We start from the raw sequence: 16154 nt of genomic DNA on the forward strand, positions 1-16154 counted from the left end.
CTTTTGAAATTCATCGTTATCAGAATTTCTCAAATGGATTTGGATGGTTCCAAATGACATCCGCCTTCAAGAAAAGATACCAAGATCCAATAACCCGCCGTGAAAGAAAGAGATGTCTGGACTAGTGACAAATTCCTCTGTATCCAGTCACCCTGGCACAGTTGTCACAAGGTAATACAGGACACAATGACTGAGTATGTAGATATAACCTAAAGAGAAGTAACCTTGAGAGGCCAAGCTTGGGCACAGCCATGTTGTGTGCGAGAAAGTAGCAGTGGGTAAGGGCCCACTGAACTAGGTGGGACCGATTAATTTAAAAGGTCCCAACAAAAACGACAGCTGAAACCAGGGCCTACTAGTGGACTGGTTACGCTTTTCTGAGTTTCACTCTAAGGTTGTGAAGGGGACTCCTTTGGAAGAATAAGCACCTGGGGTTCTTGGTTAAATTGTAAAGGAGATTTTAAATAGGGGATCCCAAATTTATTGGCATGGAGGGATTCATAAAAGGCATGACCAAACTTACACGCCAAGCTAGTGAGGCAGATCATGAAATCCCATTTAATCTTTTCATTTATTCTAAGAGGTAAGTACTATCATTCCTCACTTCGAACATGAGGAAACAAAGGCCTAGTGAGGCTATGTGCATTGTCCAAGGTTACTAAGCAACTAAATTGTAAAACTGAGATTTCAATCCCAGTCTAATTCTCAGGCTGTCCTCATCTCCCTGGAGCTCACAGAAGTAGAAGCAACGGAAAGTAGTCTATAGCATGATCATGCGGACAACCACGTAGGCGTAGCTCAAGGATAAAACACTATTTGGCATAAAGATGGAGAAATAAACCAACTAATCCCTAATCTCTAATTTCATCTCATATTCTCATAAATTTAAAAGTCACCTGTGTATGTTCCACATATATGTACCTTAATTTTGAGATTCAGTTCTACAAATTACAGGAAGTATTTCATGTACTTCTGTTCTATGCAGATAGAATTAGGAGTGACATATTCCTCAGGAAAACCAACTGAAAGCCTGTGCTCTTCAGTCTGCTCTGTGGTCAGAATGTAAAGGCTGAAGGAAAAACACCGAAAGAAAGGGTAATTAAACATGGCTATGGAGTTGTTCTCCAAAGTCTGAAAATTATCACAAGGAGAAACTTCTAAAAGCTTAAAGCACATAAAAAAATACTATAGGTTTCAAAAGAGTTTAGGTAAACTCATAAGACATTGATCCAAAACAAGTTTAAAGGGAATTGGTGGTGAAGAAGTAGACTTTTTACTCAAACCTAACACAAAGTAAAAAGCCTAATTGTATGTTTTTAAAAATTCAGGCCTAAAAAAATAAAAACACTATCACCTCACAGAAAAAAAAGGAGGCCTGTAATTGAAAATGAAATGCACAAAACAGTTAACAAGTATAGAAACGACATCATTAATAAGGTTTTAAAGTACATTAAAATAAGATAATATGTGTTGCCTATCAGTAAGAAAAACACAATATTAAGGTGAATATCTCTTGTTGGTAAGAGTTCAGTGAGACATTCTCATATACTCCAGGTAAGACTGAAAATTCATGCAACCTTTCTGGAAGAGTCTGGCAACATGTACTAATAATCTTTGTCATGATAAGCCTAAGAAACTATCTTAATAAATAAGCTGCATTACTGGCAAAAATGCATTTATTTATTTGGAGCAGATGTTCCTATTTATAAAGGCATTGTTATTTATAAATACATTCTTATACATAATAGTAGTATTATTTATAAAAGCAGAAGACTGGGAACCACTTAAATGTCCAAAATGAGATTAACTTAAGTAAACTATGGTACAACAAATTAAATATTATGGAGCTATTTAAAATGTAAACATTTTAACCAAGAGAAATATTTATGTTAGAAGGTTAAACAGAAATAAAATCAAGATCAAGTGGTACAGATAGAATGCTCCCAGCCATGTTAAAATAATAAACACTAAGAAAGAGACTTAGAAACACTTAGAAAGAGACTAAGTGGAAAGACTGCAACATTTTCACAGTGATTGTTTCTGTACACAGGACTATACATGATTTTTTTCTTCTTTATATTTTTTGTACTATCTTGCATCTTTTAAATGGCTATAAATGACTATTTTTATACTCTGCTGTTTTATTATAATTACACTATAATCTATAATATTTTCTAAGGAAAAGGAGTAAAGATAGAGGAAGTTGTGGCTATTTCAAGCAGCTCCCTAAAAGTCGATGACAAGTTGACGACTACTCCATGAGAAACCAGACTGATGAGATGGCTCAGTCACTGTCTCTGTTCCCAGGTTTTTATAAGGGAGACTAATAAATTCCAAAGCTTCCAAGTAAGAGACACCTGCAGAAAATGGAATGCAAAGGTATAAGAAGGACTTATGGGCCAATCAGGACTTAGAGAAGGGTGGTAAATGGGTTCACAAAGTGTTTAGCCTGAAATAGCACCTGCTCCACCTTCAGGATAAAATAAATGGAAGGAAAAACGAAGCACCTTGTCAACAAAACCAACTGGAAAGACCCGTTCACCCTGCACTTGGTGGCATGCTATTTATCATAGTATTTGTGGTCCTTTTCTCAACAGCCTTTCTGGCCTCGGTTCATCAGATCAGATGTTATTAAGATTATAACCATAAATTTGCATAGCCTGTTTAAATCCAAGATTAGAAGAAACCCCACGAGTTGTAATAAATGAGATTAATGGGGTTTGTCAACCATGAGAGCAAATTAGTGATACTAATTTTTCTATGATAATAACAGAAACAACCACCACTACTTACTGAGCTCTTCCTGTATACCAAGGTCTGTGACAGGTCCCTTACACATGAAGAGTAGTAGAATATGCCAGTTCGGCATAAGGATTATTTTGAGTGGAAGACAATTGAGAAGCAGATACAAGAACAACTCCCTGACTTCCTCCTATTATCCTAAAAGCAGGACATAAATTTGTAAAAGTGTCTTCCCTCTCCTCTCAACCAGAAAGGACAGAAGTTAATCACAGAAGACATGTTTGGTTAATAATACCAGACCTTATCAGACCAGAGGACTCTAAATAACCTTACTAAAACTAGCCCTTACCTACTATTAGTGTCCCCATTTTTTGTGTTCCCACAATTTGCCACCCCTAGAAGCTCAAAGTCCTCTTCCTTTGTCTTGTCACTTCTTTAAAAATGTATTGTCCTTTTGTTCAGATGCTATATAAGCACCAGTTCTAATCATCTCTTTGAGTTATTCATCTCTGAGTGCTCCCATGTGTATGTGCGATATACAAGTTAATAAACTTCTATTTGTTTTTCTCTTATCTGTCCTTTAGTCAAATTTATGCAGTGCCAGGGCCCCAGGTAGAGTACCCAAGATGGATAGAGGGAAAAGACTTCTTTTATTCTTTTATATGTATCTCATTTAATCCTCTCAACAACCCTATTATGGAGGTACCATCAGTACCTTCACTTACCCACAGGTGAAGAGAGGCTTATAGAGAGAGGTTAAACAACTTAACATGGGCTAAGCTAGTAAATGACAAGGCTAGATGATGGGAGTTGACTTCAGAGTCTATACTACATATTAAAAGTAAACAAAATAATAAAAGTTCATAAGTTTCACTCATGAATGATAATAAATAATAATAATAAAGTATTATTCTTGCTTCTCAAACTAAATATCACATCCTGGCCTCTATTATTCACCTTCTTAAAACTTTAACTCATGTACCTTAGCAGGTGCTGAAATGTAAGAATATACCCATGCTGAAAAGGGTAATATCCTAATTTACATACCTGAGTAACTCTTTTATTTTAAAGTAATTACCTGATTCAAACATTCATGATCTTAAATATAAACAATACTTCTTAGCATTCACTGTAAGCTACTTTATAGTGGACTCCCTAAAACAACACATAAGCAAATCAGATCCTTGACCGTATCAACCAACTATCAAAAATGCATGTCAGACATTTTACAGTTTTGATGGAAGTGGCCATTCATCCCTTCCTTATATCCTTTCAACAGAGGTTAAACCCTAAAGCCATAGCTAGAAAAGGTCAGAAGCTTTTTTCTCCATTCTTAATTGCTAGGCCAGGAGGACATGCACTAGTACATGAGCCAAAATTAATCAAAATAAAGGGTGTCGCTGAGCTCAAGCACTTCAAAGGAAAACCAGGGATCAACTCCAAGCATCTGATACAAACTAACAGCTTTTCAGTCTGCCCATTTCTAGCTGCTATGCCTGGGACATCTGAAGTGCTCTAAATATTAGCTATTGCGTTGGTTATTATTATTAACATCTGTTGCATCTAACCCAGAAAAATAACAATGTCAGAATCAAAACATGAATAAATAAATTCTCCTTTGCTACTCTTTCCAATTCTGATGTTTTTCAAAGCCTTTTGTAGTAAAACTTAGAAATTTCTTTCAAATTCTAAAACACACATGAGAAAAATATAAATGTGTCTACACACACACACCACCACCACACCACACACACACACCGTCATATGATTCCATGATGAAAAGAGACCACCATTAGGAAGTAACCCTCCTCTTGAAGGAAATTATATCAGCTATTTCCACTATTTTTGTAATTTCAATACTGTCAAATTGTAGTCTAGCATTCTGACAGTCACCTTCCTGTTAACACCTGAGCCTTGGTGCATCAGCTCTCCAGGAAAAGGAGATGGTGCAGGTAATCAGCCCAGGAAATGTTTAGTCATTTGCTGGGTTCAAGTTATGCTTTCTCTCACCTGCTCTAATCCTTGATGAAAGCGGGAAACTAAATTCCAACAGGACATGCATGTATGGAAAGCAATCTGCAAAACAGTGAGCGAGTCTGCTTCTAGCACTTGGAAGGAGTTGCTCTGACAGAGAGTTGATTCGATCTAAGAAAAAATGACACCTGAAATTGAGACCCATGGAGAAGACTACATCTACATTCTAATGCTCTGAAAGTTGCAAAGTGAAACCCCAGTAACAGTAGACGATTGGAAGAGGAGAGGGCTTGAAACTGAAAGCAGCAGATGAATGGAGGGTAAGAGCATATTAGAAAATTCCAAAGAAAGTCTGAGACTCCTGGTCTCAGCCTTTTCCTTCTTTGGGGATCAATTAAGACTAATAGATTATGCCTATAATTACAAATAAAGAAGCCTGAGTCACTAGGTTCTTTTGCTTATATCTATTCTGAGGGACAATGAAAACTCTGTATCAATACCCCTATTGTCTGTTCCTATACCTTTGTCTCCTAAATGAAGCAAAAAAAAAAAAAAAAAAAAAAAATTGGACTCAGTAACGGTGGATTGATGGCTCAGTGAAGTTGGAATAGATTCAGCAACACCTCTCTGCCCTCAAAAACCAAGGGAGGAATTGCCAGCTCCATGGCCCAAGACCATCTGCAAGATGAAAAAGCCCAATCTTTTCGCTGTGTGTATCTCTCCACCATAGTATATCAATTGTGTCAGGGTCGATAGCATATAATTTAGGCATTGGTTGCAAGATCCATACTAAAGACAATGACTATGTATCACACTGAAATCCTAGACATGGACCTGCTGCAGTAACTAGATACCATTTTGAGGAATCAGTAAGTGGGTTTATACATATGGAGAGAAGGGTGTGAGTGAATGTGCGTAGCCAAAAGAGTACAAGAGATATCTGTTAACTGCTACTCAGCATTCATTCTCCTCCTGTCATGGCAATAATAGTCTGCATTTCTTTGGGGAAATTACCCTGCCTCATGATTCTCCATCATGCAGATGGACCCAACCATGTACTTTAGCAGTGTGTCCTGAGGAGCTTAAACCAATCAGTTAAGCCAGGGTTTCTCAGTCTTGACACTATCGACATTAGGGGCTGAAAAACTCTCTGTTGTGGGAGGCTGTCCTGTATACTGTAGGATATTTGGCAGCATCCCTGGACTCTACCCACTAGATGACTTTATGATACCCTACAGTTAAGATAACCAAAAACGATTCCTTCCAGGCATTGCCAAATGTCCTCTGAGTGGGAGGGAGACAAAATCATACCTCACAGAGAACCACTGAGCTAAACTCATCCCCCATTTTACTAGTCAGGGTTCTTTTTGTTTAATATTATTTTTATTTTTTCCAGTTTTATTAAGAAAAAATTGACATATCACTGCACAAGTTTAAGGTGTACAGCATAAGTTTGATTTACATATATTGTGAAACAATTACAATAGGTTAAGCTAACATCCATGTTCTCATATTAGTCAGGGTTCATGATTTCAAAAACACTACTAAGAGGGATACCTTATTTAATAACTTATTAAACATCAGGAATTGCTTGAATAATCCTCAACAGCTCCATGAGATAGGGTATAAGGGTAAAGATAAGATATATGTAACAAAGAGATCCTAAAATGCAGTGGCTTAGGAAACAAAGACATTTCTCTCATATTCAGTGGTCTTGATATGAGTAGTCCAGGTTGAGAGAACTTCACATAGTCATTAAAAGACCCAGGCCTCCTCCATCTTGTTCCACCATCACTATTTATATGGTTTGCATTGTCATCATCTACGTGGTCAAGCTGATGACCACCACATCGAGGTCCTACCCACCAAGGACGGTAAAAGGTAATGCAGGAGGTATACACAATGCCTTTTAAGGTTCATAGTTGAAAGTGGTGCACATCACTGCCATGCATTCCATTGGCAAGAAGTTAGCTACACTTAATCATAAGTCAAGTAGTAAACGTGCCCTAGCTGCACAGTCACGTGCTCAGTTACAACACTACTACACACTGAATGTTTGTGATGTATTTAGGTCATCAGAGTAGAGCCCTCATGAACAGGGTCAATGTGAAGAAGAGACACAGGTGAGATGATCTCTCTCTCTCTGCCATGTGAAGACTCAGAAAGAAGGTGATCATCTGTAAATCAGGAGGTGGGCACTCACCAAGAATCTGACCATGCTGGCACCCTGATCTTAGACTTTCGACCTTTGTTGTTTAAGCCACCTAGTCTTTGCTATTCTTTTATAGCAGCATAAACTAATACAAACACCATTGCTATGAAAGAAAGGGAAAGGAATTCTGGTAGAAATCTAACCGTCTCCACATATTACCTTGTTACGAATGAGGAAGGCAAGGTTCAGAGCCAAAATAACTTGCCCAAGGTTATATGGCTGGCAAGTGGTACGGGAAGGCAAGCGGTCTAATTGCAGAGCTTATGCTCTTAAAAACTACTTTTCAAATGTTTGAACCATAACCTAAAAGAAGAAAAGCATTTTACTTAGCAATCTAACACATATGTTTGTATGTGCATATGTTTCATGAAACAATCCCTATGCTTACTACAGCCAATGAACTCTGATATTTCTATTCTATACTATTTATTTCATTTTTTGAATGTTGGTCATACCCACTAAATTGATTTCATAGCCCTCTAATGTATTGTGATTGACAGTATGGAAAGAATGCACTACAATCAATTCTAGTGGGAGAACTGGAAGGCTATTGGAGAGCTCACAGTATGAACTATATGAATAAGAAGGCTAGAGAATAAGGTTAAGAAAACAGGTAGGGCCAGGGGTTCCAGGAAACCCAGAATCACAGGTTAAATTGTCATGGGAAGGGTGTGTTAAGGTGCACCTGACACCTCTGTTGATGTTACTTCCACCCCTGCCACTGGGTGCTGGATGCCGTGGCCATTATCACTGGAATGAATTCCTAACCAGACTTGCTTCTGTGGCTCTCTCACTACAAAGTCCGAGGAGGAGGCGTCCGGTGGGCACACTTAGGCCACATGCTTGTGCCCAGGCTTTTAGCATCAGGAAGAGCAAACACTAGCTTTTTGGCTTACAAAACTACAGAAACAAGGTTAGATTTGGGGCAGCCCAAAAATGAACAAACAAACAAAAAGGCAAATGTCCAATAAACTCATAACCACTGGAAGACGCATACATTGGTACAGCCACTGGGAGACTAACTTGGCATTATTTTGTAGAACTAAAATATGCATCCTATGACACAGGAATTCCTTTTCTAGGCCTGGTGTGATTTGAAATTTCCACAGCATGCGCATAAAGAGACTTAAGTGTGTTCCCAGAAGCATTGTCTGTAACAATGAAAGATGGAAACAACCTAAAGATGTTTTCATTTAAAAAATGGACAGGATTGGGTCCATTGTTCCTTAGACCCCAGCACCAAGCACTATGGACAGATTATCAGAACCAAATTCTTGTTGAAATAAATTGTAAATGAATGAACTGCCGACCAGAAATTATCCAGTGAGTGACGTGCAGGGCTGCAACAAAATATTCAGCGGACCTTCAGAAGAATGCATCACATAGTGCAAAGAATGTGGGCTTTAGATTAAGAAAAAGCTTTGATTAAAAGAAAAAGAAAAAGAAAAAGCTTGGTTTGACCCCAAGATCTGCTTGTGTGACCAAAGGCAAGTTACTAAATCCATGAGCCTCAGTTTCCTTGTCTATAAATGTGACAATTAATGAGATAAGGGGTCCCAAGTATGCAGTGCAGGGCTTCCCAACTGTTAGAGCACAGTGTTGTGCTGTGAGTGATGAGTATGCAAATGAGGGAATTCCTCAGCCCTTGGGTTGTTCAGAGCCCCTGGGCCAGTCACCCCTGGCCTTCAGCATCTTCATTTATCTTTTACTCCAGTATGCCATATGAATGAATGAATTTTATAATTTTCCACACGTGCCATGACATGAAAAATGTTGGGAAGCACTAGCACAGTGAAGTCCCTGGCACACAGAATTCAAGAAATGTTAGTTCTCTCTATGTATTGATGGAATGTGAGGCTCTCTTGGGGTTTCTTATCTACCAGGATTGTAGGGGATCTAAAATGATGTGGGCCTTGCCAGATCTCCTGGGAGCTGCTCTCCTAAAAATCACAAAGAATATAACAACACCCTCAATATGTTCTTTACATAGAAGATCACCCATTATATGTCCGAATATGCAGAACAAAAGTCAAGGGGTCTGGAGTGAGTCAGATGAGTCAGAAAAGAAATGCCCTTCGATTTCACTTCTTGAACTTCACCTTGACTCAGACCATCTTTTTTCCTATTTTATCTCATCTTTTTTCTCTTTATGTGTCTTGTATGTCATCACACATAAAGGCGTTGAGAAGGAACACTTCCCAACTGTGGGTGTTTCCTTCTAGGTAAAGAGTATCTCAACCACGTTACACCCCTGGCCTCTTTCTGCCTCTGTTCACTCCGCTGTAAGAAAAGTGGAGCTCACTGATAAATTTGGAAAGAGAAAGGAAGCACATGTGGCCCAACTCCTTCCTCTTTCCTTCCTCTTAGGAGCTGACATCCTACAGAAATCATGTGTTCTTAACTCAGCACACAGAACACTCACTGGAAATGACCCTGCTGCCCAGACACCTGCTGTGGCCCAGGGCAGCCAGTGATTAGATGGGAAATTTTAGAATAGGGCCTGCATGCCCTATACCAGCCATATTCTCCAATATTAGCTTTCCCAATAGGCCATACAGGCAGCTGGGCCAAAGGTGGACCACATGGGTTTCAGGAAATTCATGTGGACTTTGAACTAACATGAATCTAACATTGCTATCAGTAAGTTTTAATTTCTTAAAAATCAGATTTACATAAGACAGTAGTAGTAAAAGACAAGTAGGTTTCAGTTAATAGATCTGGGTTCTAGTCCCCTCTCCCCCTTTCCCTGTATATTCTTGAGAAAAAAATTTTTTTTTTTTTTTTAAGTGAGGCAACCCTTAGTTGACCTCACAGATTGCAAGGACTTTGTCAGCTTACAATCTCTTATTTTTTATTTTTTATGCCTACAGCACCTGGTCTTCCTAAGTGGTCTCCCATCCAAGTACTAACCAGGCCCAACCCTGCTTAGCTTAAATTTCTTAATTTCAATGGAACTCAGTTTGTTTCTCTTTTAAAAAATATATCAGTTGTAAACGTATTTTAAAAGATAAAATAAGTATTTGCTTTTAAGAACAATATTTCTGTGTATACCTGCCATGTATTTTTCACCTCTACAGAGACAGCTAATTTCAATTCTTTCACCTATTTTGTTATTTACTTCCATACTCTAAACAACACTTTGATATTGCTACTTCTTGGTTTTTCCTTTTTAAGCATAATCTATTGATTTCCCAGTATAGATGATAGCATTTTATTTCTATTTTTGCCTCCACTGTCACCACTCATACATACTATTTCCACATGTACTTTCTATTATGGACCTTTGAACATCTGGAAATTTTCAATCAATAATCAACAAATGTATACTGAGTGCCTACATGAGTTAAGCACTGGGCTAGGCCCTGGAATGCTAACATAAGTAAGAAACCAGGCTTAAAATATATACTCTTAAACACTAGGCTACAATGCATTTAATAATAAGGTTAAGATACCTAAAGATCCTAAAATGCCTAATGAATCAGCTAACAAACACAAAATGTGCTTAAATGTAACTTTCATATCCAAATGAGTTTTATTGAATTCGAATTCTAGGAAAATTGGTTCATGCAGATCTAATACTTTCCAGTTACTCCCCCATTCTCTAGCCACTCTGTACAATAAGAGATGGAAAGAGATTTGGCTTTGGGTGGTAAACACACAAGGTGATATACAGATGATGTATACTGAATTGTACACTTGAAACATATATAATTTTATTAACCAATGTCACCTCAATTTTAATTTTAAAAAGTTTTCTTTAAAAAAAGTCTTCGTATTTTCATGTCACTTTCACACGTATATGTATTCCACAAGCTCCAGGGGCATCCCAGAGAGACAATATGAATTATGCAGGAGGAAAAAGGCAATTCTTTTGGAGAACAAAACCTAAATAATCTATTTGCTACTTTAAAGTATCACATGTGAATAAATAATATTTCACTGAAAATTGGGAACTGGAGAGTTACAAAAAAAAAAACAACATTATTTCTTAACCAAACAAAAGGTTTCACGGTTTATCATTTTTGAAAAAATTTCTTTCCTCCTTTTTGGTGCCTCCTTAGATCTCATAGAAAGAAAAAAAAAAAAATCGTCTCTGAAAAGGAGTTGCCTCTTCTCTTAGGACAATTTTACAAAAATTAAAACGAATAGCACAAATGACTCAATTCCAGACTGATTTTCATCTACTTACCATGCTGTTGCTTGGGATACAATGGAACAAATATGTGGCAGGGACCCTGCAGATCTGTCAGAGGAGCTGGCTCATCCACCAGTGGGCATTCATATGTCTGCACCAAACTTCACACAGTGAAAGGTCACAGCCCTTCATCTCCTTCAGACATGGAAAGCCAGAGTACAGATCTGATTACGAGATGCCTGTCACTTAGGTGGAAGAGGTCTTCTCAAACCAACTTGCCTTCCCCTTAGGGAAAATTGAATTTCCTCAGCTGTATTTTCCTGACATTTCAGGTTATTCAGACGCTTCATTTCATACTCCCTTTCATATTTGATGGCTAAAAAATAAAATACATGAAGCAATACAATTGATATTTTCACCAGGCGTAATTTAGTTTAAAAAGTACATTTATCACACAGCAAAATTCACATTCTTGAATACTAAACAAGAAGGCAGGGCTACATATACAAGGGGAATGGTGTGAATGAACATATTTAAATATTTATCTGATAATAAGCAAAATAACAAACAAAACTTGCCATTTATTATAGTTGTTCTTATGGAACTTACATTCTGCAGAAGGGAGGAGACTTTCCTTATTGGTTATACATTTTTTGAGGTATACAGGACTACCAAATGTAATTTCTTCCAAGAAAGGCAACTTGATTTTGGCTAGGTTCGTATACCAGGTCTTTGTAAGTAGTGCAAGATCCCAAGGTTCCTGTCTGGGGCAAAAAGTCATCAATTCATTCAACAAATATTTATTAAGCATTTACTATAGGATACACAAAAGACATCTTATTAAACCTCAGTTCCATTTTCCACTATACATTTTGGTTTACAGGGGGATATTCAAGATTTTCCAGAGTTGAAAATCTAGCCAGGAGAAGGAACCATATATTAACTAATGTAAAGATATATTGCAAAACTACCAAAAATTATGACGAGAACTTTTGTTCACAATACAGCCTCCTTGGAATTAATCCAATCTTCTCATATCTTTTAAAAGGATGTAGTTACGAACTGTAAGGTCCAAGTCTTTTATGGCTGATCAAAAACATAGTCACATTACGGAAGGAACAATCATGCATTGAGCAGGGTACTTGGCACACACTAAGGCTTTGAGTGTGTGATCCTATTTTAATCCTTACAACCACGATGTAGATAAACAAGGAAACGGAGACTTAGAAGTTAATTAAGTTTCAGAGCTGGTACTTAGCCTAGGTGCATTTATTTAGAAGCACTAGTATCAAGAGAATCCTTAGAAAACTGGAGAAAGAGATGAAATCCCAAACTACAATATTTAAAATAATCACTAGGAACTTTAAATGAATTGTTTTTGGTATCCTAATTAGGAATTTAAATATCATGTTTCCCATCTACAGTCCATGTGAGTTCACATGCATAAAGATAGGGGAAAGACCTGTTTTGGTATGAGTAAGGGAAGTGAAGGTATCCACACACATATCATCCTTTCATCCTTTTGTTTCCTACCTCCAGCTTCCTTGCTACTTTATTAACTTTAAGGAGTGACTTGAAGTCTACAATTATTATCGATGTACTCGAACAAGTGCTCTAAGATGTATTTTTACGAATGCTCACTGAAGCACCATTTGTCCAAAAAAAAAAAAAAAACCTTCAGAAATAGCTTTAATATCTATCAAGAAAAGCCTGGTCAAACAAACTGTGGAACATACATGTAATGAAAAAATGAGGTTTACCCTTATATGTTGATTTGGAAAGATAAGCAATAAAACAGCTACTATTTATCTACCACTTAATACACGCTAGGCATTGTTTAAATCAGTTTACACATATGAACTCATTTAATTGCTACAGTAACCTTCTTAAATAGGCAGGTGCTATTATTATCTTCATTTTACAAATTAGGAAACAAGGACAGAGAACAACTTGCCCAAGTTCACAAGGCTGTTGGTTGTGGTTTGGAATCTAAACCCAAGAAGTCAGACTTCAGAATCTGTACTCTTGATCACTAGGCTTTACAAGGTATAGTGGCATAGGGAGCAAAGTTCAATAAAAACCAATGTGTAAAAACGTGTGTGTGTGTGTGTGGTATATATATATGTATCTTGTATAGCAGATAGAAAAATATTAAACATTTTACCTCTGAGAGAGACTGGGGTGCAGGGTAGGAATGGAGTATGAGAAATAGCATTTTTATTTTCTCTTCAAATAATTCTATACTGTTTGTATGTTTTTAGTATATTTTTAAAATAATCTTCTAAAAACACTTAACCAAAAAAATCCCCCAAAAAGCAAATGAACTCCAGAGAGTGCTACTCCCATTCTGTTCCCCTTAATTTTGCCGCCATTATAAATAGTACGACAGTAAATACTTCCTCTTGAGAATGACAGAGAAGGCACTGGTTTTGCAGAGATTATTCATAAAATTCTGCAAACCAAAACCACGGAATCAGTGCTTTAAATCATTCTCCAGACATAGGAATATCTTCATTATGAAAGTTAAGTTTATAATAATATAGACTATAATGGGACTTGCCTATAGTTCAAGGTCTAAAGACAGTGAACTGACAAAACTAAATAAATGCAATGGTGAGTTTTTCTGGTTTTCCTATAGCTCCGGTTTTACAACCACATATGGTATCTTCGTTTACTTCTTAGAATATTGTTAAAAAGAAAAATTAAATTGACCCATAATGATAAATATGTCATAGATTGTGGGAGATTTAAAAAAAAAAAGTCTAAAAATTAGAAACAAAAAATAAGGTAGTACTACAATACTACACAGAGTGAAACTACCATATGGTAGTAACCAATGCTCATTTTGGATTTACTATATGTCAGGCAACATGCAAGTACTAACACTACTTCATTTGTATTCTACACCATATAGATAGGTATTGATATGTGCATTTCACAGATGTGGAGGCCTCGTCATAGAGAAGTTAAATAATTTACTCAGAGTCACTTGGGGAGCCAAGGGCAGAGCCAGGCTTGAGTGCAAAGCCCTTGTTGTCCATATATTGCCTGGCAAGTGTACAGGATGCAAAACTAACCCTTTGTACCAGCTAATTAAGTACTTCTCTCTTATATTTGACACCAAGGCATTTTTAGATAGATGTGCACTATCTACAGAGGTATTTTAAGGAGGTGGGCAACAGCAGAAAAACGTTGTTTTAGAGTAAGGAGACTTCCAACCCTGTCATTTCTTCAGTACATAACTATGTCTTTGATCAAACCATTTTTCCAAACCTCCGTTTTCTCATTTGAACATGTTTTGTTGTATAGACTAAGCAAGATAATTAAATTCCTATAAAAGCAGTCACCTTAAAAGAATTAAAAAAAAAAAAAAAGGTAACTAGACACCTGAAAATGCCTGTCAGTCTAGTATCTCATGATGGTGTCCAGTACTTTTATTTTAGCACAACCACTCCCTACTCCAAGTCAACGCTTACCATAATAAAAATACTTACACTGTGTAACAACTGCCCCGCAGAATGGTTTTCACTGTGTTCTTTCTTGGCAGGCCATAAGCCATGGTGAATTATTACAGTCCAATCTCTTAACACAGGTTCCTGATGTAATAGTGACTCGGATACTCTTTTCGCTGCCTGAAATAATTCCAACACACCTAATTAATGGCTTTCCCTTGAATGTCTTTTTAATATTCAAATAATAAAAAGATTCAGGAAAAAAAAGCATTTAATGTCAGACTGCCCCTAATAAATGTTCGTGGACGCGGAACTCCTAATGTAGAACTGTGTTCTCTTTGATTTTACAGGAATTCATTTTATCACTTCTTGCCGTGTATGGAGAAACCGCCAGGTTAACAGCACCGGTTTTCTGTCATGATATTTTGTCATTGCCTGAGCCTGCCAAACCAGCTAAACCACCGCATCGCCAAAATGCGTCAGACTGTGGCAATTTTAAGCGATAAATGGCTGTGCGGCCACAGGAACTTCCCGCCCCTACCCTAGCCCTTAAAAAAAAAAAAATGTAAACTGTTACAGATTTTTCCTCTTTCAAAAATCTGAACTTAAAAAGCATCCAACTTTAAGCACCACTCCCACTTCCTCTCCCACGCACACGTTTCATAGGTGAGTCTCGGGGCCACTCCGCCCCCACCCCTCAATCTGTGCAGGTCGCTGCGCAAACCTGCTCCCGGCAGCGGGCGACGGCTGCGCCGCCTCGGGGCGCGGGCGAAGGGGTGGGCCCTCCTCGCTCCGCACCTTCCCACGCCCGCGCCCCGCCGCGCCCAGCCCCGCCCAGCCCCTGCCCGCATCCGCGACGCGCCCGCTCCGCCCCGGCGAGTTCCCGGGGTGCGCCGCGCCCGCTCACCGGCGCTCAGAAGGCTCCGAGGGCCGCTGTTCCCCGCGCACCGAGGGCAGAGCGCCCGCCCACCTAGGCACACATGGCCGCGTACGGGCTGCGGGCCCGCGCTGCGGGCACACGCCTCCTTCTGCTCGCGCCCGGAGCTGCGGGCGGCGCCCAGAGCAGGGGCGCCCAACATCACGCCGCTGCATCAATAAAGGGCTTTGTGGTGTGGGCCCGGCCGGCGAGGGGCCGGGGAGCCAGGCCCGGGCCATGAGCCCTGCGGGGTCCCTTTGGGGCGGGGGCCTCTGGGTTACCCAGCCGAGGATCCGCACCCGCTGACAGAACAAAGCCCACGAGCGAAAGAGGGCTGTAAGCAAGGCCTTTGCCTGAAAATGACACTTAAATATAAAATATAAGGAGGTTGTGTTGAAGCTATTTGGGGACCTCCTTTTGGAGACCATTTTGGGGCCGCATTTAAATGTGCTCAGTTTCTGATGTGTTCACACTTGAGGAGTGGAAGCGGTAGTGTTTTTCACACGCCCTAGTAGGTCACGGCAGTTTTAAACGCTAAAACTCGAAACCCATATGGGATGCTACGTGTTCGTATTAAGAGCAAGATGGGGTCCGAAAACGTGGCCTATTGATCCAGTTTCTGAACTCTTTACACTGATTCAGAATTGATCTACATTTTAATACATCAGACGGTCATCACTTAATATCAAATGAAAATAGCTTACCTTTCCATTATGGTGAGGG

General features: G+C 38.8%; 1 protein-coding gene across 3 annotated transcripts; it reads right to left on the reverse strand.

Annotated features, from left to right (window-relative positions):
- Positions 1–2328: 2328 nt before the first annotated feature.
- On the reverse strand, positions 2329–15825 carry CUNH4orf36 (chromosome unknown C4orf36 homolog). Of its 3 annotated transcripts, XR_005649231.1 has the most exons (5): positions 15423–15825; positions 14558–14695; positions 11673–11827; positions 11118–11439; positions 2329–2357 (listed from the first exon to the last, which is right to left on the reverse strand). XR_005649231.1 is itself a non-coding variant. In XM_039845832.1 (4 exons), exons 2-4 carry the CDS (start codon positions 14620–14622, stop codon positions 11306–11308), a joined length of 354 nt encoding a protein of 117 aa, XP_039701766.1. In that variant the 5' UTR covers positions 14623–14695; positions 15171–15276; the 3' UTR covers positions 10529–11305. The 3 variants fall into 3 exon arrangements, 2 of the variants coding, with proteins under 2 accessions (XP_039701766.1, XP_039701765.1); XM_039845832.1 differs by lacking the exons at positions 2329–2357; positions 15423–15825 and adding an exon at positions 15171–15276 and having other exon boundaries at positions 10529–11439; XM_039845831.1 differs by lacking the exon at positions 2329–2357 and having other exon boundaries at positions 10530–11439.
- Between the last annotated feature and the right edge of the window lie 329 nt (positions 15826–16154).

Source organism: Pteropus medius, unplaced genomic scaffold (genome assembly GCF_902729225.1).
Source record: "Pteropus medius unplaced genomic scaffold, Ma_sr-lr_union100, whole genome shotgun sequence".
Classification (NCBI taxonomy): Eukaryota; Metazoa; Chordata; class Mammalia; order Chiroptera; family Pteropodidae; genus Pteropus; species Pteropus medius.

Bases quoted from the DNA above. Each gene is read 5' to 3' on its own strand.
- CUNH4orf36 (XM_039845832.1), bottom strand. From the start codon at position 14,622: ATGGCTTATGGCCTGCCAAGAAAGAACACAGTGAAAACCATTCTGCGG. The intron at 11,828-14,557 runs GTAAGTATTTTT...TTTTTGCCCCAG, and splicing joins CGGGGCAGTTGTTACACAGT to ACAGGAACCTTGGGATCTTG. The intron at 11,440-11,672 runs GTAAGTTCCATA...TTTATTTTTTAG, and splicing joins TCTCCTCCCTTCTGCAGAAT to CCATCAAATATGAAAGGGAG.